The 6,487-nt window shown below is 44.6% G+C and overlaps 1 protein-coding gene across 1 annotated transcript in view; it reads right to left on the minus strand.

Annotated features, from left to right (window-relative positions):
• The window catches only part of Hsf2bp (heat shock transcription factor 2 binding protein), a 61,570-nt gene that overhangs the window by 24,501 nt on the left and 30,582 nt on the right, over positions 1–6,487 (minus strand). Inside the window, exons 5-6 of the mRNA XM_013027372.1 lie at positions 3,986–4,135; positions 2,280–2,412 (exon numbers count right to left, since the gene is read on the minus strand). Of these exons, the coding sequence (XP_012882826.1) occupies positions 2,280–2,412; positions 3,986–4,135 (283 nt within the window). The remainder of the gene's footprint in view (positions 1–2,279; positions 2,413–3,985; positions 4,136–6,487) is intronic.

Below are 6,487 nucleotides of genomic sequence, written 5' to 3' on the forward strand. Positions count from 1 at the left end.
CAGTGTTCTATCCCTCACAGTGAGGTGCTCCCTGCACTGTTCTATCCCTCACAATGAGGTGCTCCCTGCAGTTCTATCCCTCACAATGAGGTGCTTCCTGCAGTGTTCTGTCCCTCACAATGAGGTGCTCCCTGCAGTGTTCTATCCCTCACAATGAGGTGCTTCCTGCAGTTCTATCCCTCACAATGAGGTGCTCCCTGCAGTTCTATCCCTCACAATGAGGTGCTCCCTGCACTGTTCTATTCCTCACAATGAGGTGCTCCCTGCAGTGTTCTATCCCTCACAATGGGGTGCTCCTGCACTGTTCTATCCCTCACAGTGAGGTGCTCCCTGCACTGTTCTGTCCCTCACAATGAGGTGCTTCCTGCAGTGTTCTATCCCTCACAATGAGGTGCTCCCTGCAGTGTTCTATCCCTCACAATGAGGTGCTTCCTGCAGTGTTCTGTCCCTCACAATGAGGTGCTCCCTGCACTGTTCTGTCCCTCACAATGAGGTGCTTCCTGCAGTGTTCTATCCCTCACAATGAGGTGCTCCCTGCAGTGTTCTATCCCTCACAATGAGGTGCTTCCTGCAGTGTTCTGTCCCTCACAATGAGGTGTTTCCTGCAGTGTTCTGTCCCTCACAATGAGGTGCTCCCTGCAGTGTTCTATCCCTCACAATGAGGTGCTCCCTGCAGTGTTCTGTCCCTCACAATGAGGTGCTTCCTGCAGTGTTCTATCCCTCACAATGAGGTGCTCCCTGCAGTGTTCTATCCCTCACAATGAGGTGCTCCCTGCAGTGTTCTATTCCTCACAATGAGGTCCTCCCTGCACTGTTCTATCCCTCACAATGAGGTGCTCCCTGCACTGTTCTATCCCTCACAGTGAGGTGCTTCCTGCAGTGTTCTATCCCTCACAGTGAGGTGCTCCCTGCACTGTTCTATCCCTCACAGTGAGGTGCTTCCTGCAGTGTTCTATCCCTCACAGTGAGGTGCTTCCTGCAGTTCTGTCCCTCACAATGAGGTGCTCCCTGCACGTTCTGTCCCTCACAATGAGGTGCTCCCTGCACTGTTCTGTCCCTCACAATGAGGTGCTTCCTGCACTGTTCTATTCCTCACAATGAGGTGCTCCCTGCAGTGTTCTATCCCTCACAGTGAGGTGCTCCCTGCACTGTTCTATCCCTCACAATGAGGTGCTCCCTGCAGTTCTATCCCTCACAATGAGGTGCTCCCTGCAGTGTTCTATCCCTCACAACTCTGGTGCTCCTCCTGCCCCCAGGCTGTTCCGTCCCTCACACTTGTGGTCCTCCCCACGGAGGCCACCACAGGTGCTGCAGGACAGCAGCAAGTTGCCTCCCAAGTTCTTGTCCAACTGCAGACTTGTGAGCTAACCCATACTGTCCATAGCAGGCAACATGCCCCAGCACAGAAAACTATTAAGCAATGAGGTCTTGCATCATAGATCTGCTACTATTACAAAAAATGCCATGGTACCATTCACTAAGTAGCAGTAACTAAAATCCAAACTATAGTTTTAAATGAGTGCAAATCAACTCCTACACAGAGAGAGCAGTATTTGTCAACCTGCCAATATTTGTTCTTATTTGTTTTATATCATAGAGACTTTAATTTTGATATCTTGGCCTGAAGAATTGACTTTGTTATCATTCACCATACAATGACAAAAGATTAGCTTAATTTTCTGTTAAGATGAGCTTTTTCCAGGGGTGCCGGTAGCTCATGCCTATAATCCTAGCTACTCAAGAGCCTGAGCTCTGAAGATTGCAGTTCAAAGCCTGCCTGGGCAGGAAAGGCCATAAGACTTATTCCAATTAACCACCAGAAAACCAGAAGTGGCACTGTGGCTCAAGTGGTAGAGCACTGGCCTTGAGCTGAAGAGCTGAGGTACAGCGCCTAGGCCCAGAGCTCAAGCCTCACGACCAACAAAAAAAAAAGAAGAAGCAGCAGCTCAGAGAAAGTGCCAGGGCCCCCTGAGTTCAAGACCCAGAACTGGCAAGAGGAAAAACAAATGAACAAAAACCAGCAGTTTGCTGGTGGCTCATACCTTTAATCCTAGCTACTTAGGAGGCTGCCATCTGGGGATCATGTCTAAAGCCAGCCTAGACAGAAAAGTCCATGAGACTTATCTCACACACAGGTATCAATCTCACCTCTGCAGTCAATCTCCAGGGTACAGGCTCAGCATGGGTATCCAAAAGCATTCCTTAGAGCTGTCTTCACACACGGTAACTGTAACTACGAACCCATGTAAAAGTCACTACATTTGAAAATAATAACTTACTTGTTACAATTCCAGCCAGTGCAAAAACAAACTGATTTTCGTCAGAATCCAGCTCTTTAACATCGCCATCCAATGACTTCACAAAACTCTCCATTGTCTGACCGGTGATTCTGAAGAACTTCAGAGCCTTTTCCTGTCAAAAAGATTGACACGGTGTCATACTTTTTCACAGATACCAATGTAAAAACATTGAAGAAGTTCAGGATACAAATAATCCTGTACCTAAGAAGGATTGCAGTTCAAAGCCAACATGGAGAGGAAAGTCTGTCATACTCTAATCTTCAATTAACCATTAAAAAAAAAAAAAGCTAGAAGAAGACCTGTGGCTCAAGTGCCAAAGTGCCAGCCTTGAGAAAAAACATTCAGGAGCAGTGCCTAAGGCCCTAAGTTCAAGCCCCAATACTGGCATTAAAAAAAAAACAAACAGAAGTGCCAGGTGCCAGTGGCTAACACCTATAATCTACTCAGGAAGTGACTTTTGAGGATCACTGTTCAAAGCCAGCCAGGGCAGGAACATCCATGAGATTCTTGTTTTTTTTTAATTTTTTTTTTGGGAAGAGAGGGAGAGAGGGAGAGAGAGGGAAGGAAGGAAGGAAGGAAGGAAGGAAGGAAGGAAGGAAGGAAGGAGAGAAAGAAAAGAAAGAGAGAGAAGGAAGGGAAGGAAGCAAGGAAGCAAGTAAGGAAGGAAGGAAGGGAGATTCTTATCTCTACTTAACTACCAGAAAACCAAAGTGGTGCTGTGGCTCAAGCTGAAGAGTTCAGGGACACAGCCCAGGCCCAGAGTCCAAGCCCCACAATGGACAAAAACAAACAAACAAAAAAAACTCCAAGACATACAACAAGACTGATTTTGGTTTAATTACAGAAGTAGTATTTTTAAATCTCTTCCTCCATATTAAAAGTTCTCACTGAAAGTGGGTACTGTGTTCACCCCTCTCATCCTGGCTACTTGGGAGGCTGAGAGATGTAGAATCACAGTTCAAGGGCAGCCCACGCAGACCCTAGCACACAGGAAAAAGCTGGCCTCGATGGCAAGAGTCTGTCTTCATGGCCAAACTGGGCAGATCACAGTCCAGGCACACACCCAGGAAGTGAGACCCTATCTCAAAAATAACCTGCACAAGTTAGGCACTGATATAGCTCATGCCTATAATCCTAGCTACTCAGGAGGCTGAGTCTGAGGATTTCAGCTTGACACTAGCCTGTGAGGAAAAGGCCATGAGACTCTTAATCTCCAATGAACAACCTACAAACCGGAAGTAGAGCTATGGCTCAAAGTGGTAAAGCATAAAAGCTCAGGGACAGGGCCCACGTCCTGAGTTCAAGTTCCATGACCAATCAAAACATACAATAAATATTCATTTCCCAAGAGATAATATATATATATATATATATATATATATATATATATATATAAGCACTTTAAACTTCATCACTCTCTTTATGAATAAAGTTATCACTGACGGGGTTAATATATCAACAAATAGCCATGAATGCTAGGGAAAAGGTGACAATATTCCATTCCGTTCATTTTACATATCCTCAGAGCACCAGGTTCACCCCTCTAGGTGACCACAGGAGGCATTTGATGACAGTCTAATAAGTGAACTAAAACCCAAGGGGTAGCAGTCTCTAGATGTCTTAGGAGACAGAAAGTCTCCTTAAGCACACTAGACAGCATCCAGAGAGCCACTGGTCACACTTACTCCAGCCAGGATGGCTTTGACAACTTCCTCGCTGCTGGAGACACCCCACAGGAGGGTGCAGGCGGCCGCTCCCATTTCTGTACAATACTCGGCCTGTTGTAGGAGCTGCTGTTTGGCTTCAATCAGCTGTTGTCGAAGAGCCAGCTTCTCCTAAATTCATTAACAATAATTAAAAAGAAAATCAGGAAAACAGCATTCATCCTCAATATATCTGCTAGATTTGCTCTATTATAAAGACATTTTCTAAAGAAGAACTGTTTACAAAATTACAGAAAACAGCTGCAAATAAAAACTAGTTCTTAAAAACTCTTTTCCCATGGTATAACCCCTGTTTTCACTGTATTTGATATTGGTGTAATTTGGGGAGGGGAAGGGAAAAAACAAATTGTTTAAATAGGCATACAGGTGGACCCATTGCAACAATGAGATGTACAAGATGCTATGTCGAAAACGAACTTTACAACTTTGGTGGGGGTAGTGATGGAGATGGGAGGGCAGAGATGGTAGGAGAAAAACAAAAAGGATAAGGCAACAATGCTTGATAAGAAATATACTCATTACCTTGCTTGTGTAATTGTAGTCCCTCTGTACAGCATTTTCACAATAAAAAACTTATTAATCATAACTCTTACATAAAAAGTAAATTCCATGGGAGGGAGAAGTGGGAGAGGTGTGACAGCAGGAGAAAAACAAAGGAGGGGGTAACACTGCTCAACAAGAAATGTACTCATTAGGCTGGGAAGGTGGCTCAGTGTTAGAGCGCTTGCGTTGCATGCATGAGGCCCTGGATTCGATTCCTCAGCACCACATATGCAGAAAAAGCTGGAAGTGAGGCTATGGCTCAAGTGGTAGGGTTCTAGCCTTGAGCTGAAGAGCTGAGGGACAGCGCCCAGGCCCAGAGTTCAGGCCCCACAACCGACCAAAAAAAAAAAAAGAAAGAAAGAAATGTACTCATTACCTTACTGATGTAACTGTAATCCCTCTGTACCACATCTTTACAAGAAAATAAAATTTAAAAAAATGAATTCCAGTCTTAGAAAAGAATATGTTGTAATACTGATGCATTGGAGTTTTTGGATATCCCAAAGATCTGAATTCATCCGTTTAGTGAAGACAGGAGTCTTCCTGAGCAAAGTAGCAACCTAACCTGCAGTTCACACAGAGTAGCATTTAAGGAAAAGGAGACTGCTATCTCCAGTGGCTAGTCTGCATTAGGATACTGCCAGAGAAGACACTGAATAACAGGGGCAGACACTGAGTAGGACGTAAGTAAAGAAGTATTGTAGGAGAAATCCTAGGTAGCTATTTCTAAATGGCTTTAAAAGACATAAAATTGTTTCTAAAGCCTGTTTTTAAAAAAAATTCTATCACAGTATTTTCTTATGCAATTCTTGCTTGCAGCTGGGTAGCGACCCAGAAGCCGAGTCTGAGGATTGAGGTTCAAAAGCCAGCCTTAGCAGGAAACTCCATCAGATTCTTATCTCCAATTAACCACCAAAAAAGGCAGAAGTGGAGGTGTGGCTCAAGCACTGCTAAGCAAAAATCTCAGAGGCAATGTCCAGGCCCTGATTTCAAACCCTAGAAGCAGCAAAAATACAAAACAAGGTTCTTGAAATTTTGTATCAATGTTTACTGCAACTTTCCTTTTATTATCATAAAAATGACAACTCTTCCCTTTAAAAATATAAAAGTAAAAATATGACAGTAAAGATTATGCTCATCTGAATTGCTGAGGGACAGCACCCAGGCCCAGAGTTCAAGCCCCATCACCGACCAAAAAAAATTTTTGAAAAAAAATTGGAATAAGATTATGCTCAAGCCTAGCACTGGTGGCTCACACCTGTAATCCTATCTACTCAGGAAGCTGAGATCTGAGGATCACAGCTCAAAGCCAGACAGGGCAGGAAAGTCCATGAGACTCTTATTTCTAATTAGTCACCAGAAAACAGGAAGTGGCACTGTGGCTCAAGTGGTAGAGCTGAAGAGCTCAGAGACAGTGCCCAGGCCCAGAGTTCAAGCCCCATGACCGACCAAAAAAAAAAAAAAAGGATAGGCAAAAGGACACTATTGGGAATTAAGACTTTGTGTGAAACTGAGTTTAAGGGCAATGGATTAATTAATCTGGCTGAAGAAATTTCAAGGCAGCCCAGCATTCAGGCTGTGGCACTGCTTTTCCTGGCTGCTTTCAGCCAGATTTACAGAAAAAAAATCTAACACAAAAAGTAGAGCAGAAAGATATGAAAACCAGCTACTGAGGAGCCTGAGATCTGAGAATCAAGGATTGGAACAAACCTTGGGATGACAAATTTATAAGACTCCTATAGCCGGGCGCTGGTGGCTCACACCTGTAATCCTAGCTACTCAGGAGGCTGAGATCTGAGGATCGTGGTTCAAAGCCAGCCCAGGCAGGAGAGACCGTGAGACTCCTATCTCCAATAAACCACCAGAAAACCGGAAGTGGCGCTGTAGCTCAAGTGGTAGAGCGCTCGCCTTGAGTTGAAG

Source organism: Dipodomys ordii, unplaced genomic scaffold (assembly GCF_000151885.1).
Source record: "Dipodomys ordii isolate 6190 unplaced genomic scaffold, Dord_2.0 Scaffold103, whole genome shotgun sequence".
NCBI classification, from domain to species: domain Eukaryota; kingdom Metazoa; phylum Chordata; class Mammalia; order Rodentia; family Heteromyidae; genus Dipodomys; species Dipodomys ordii.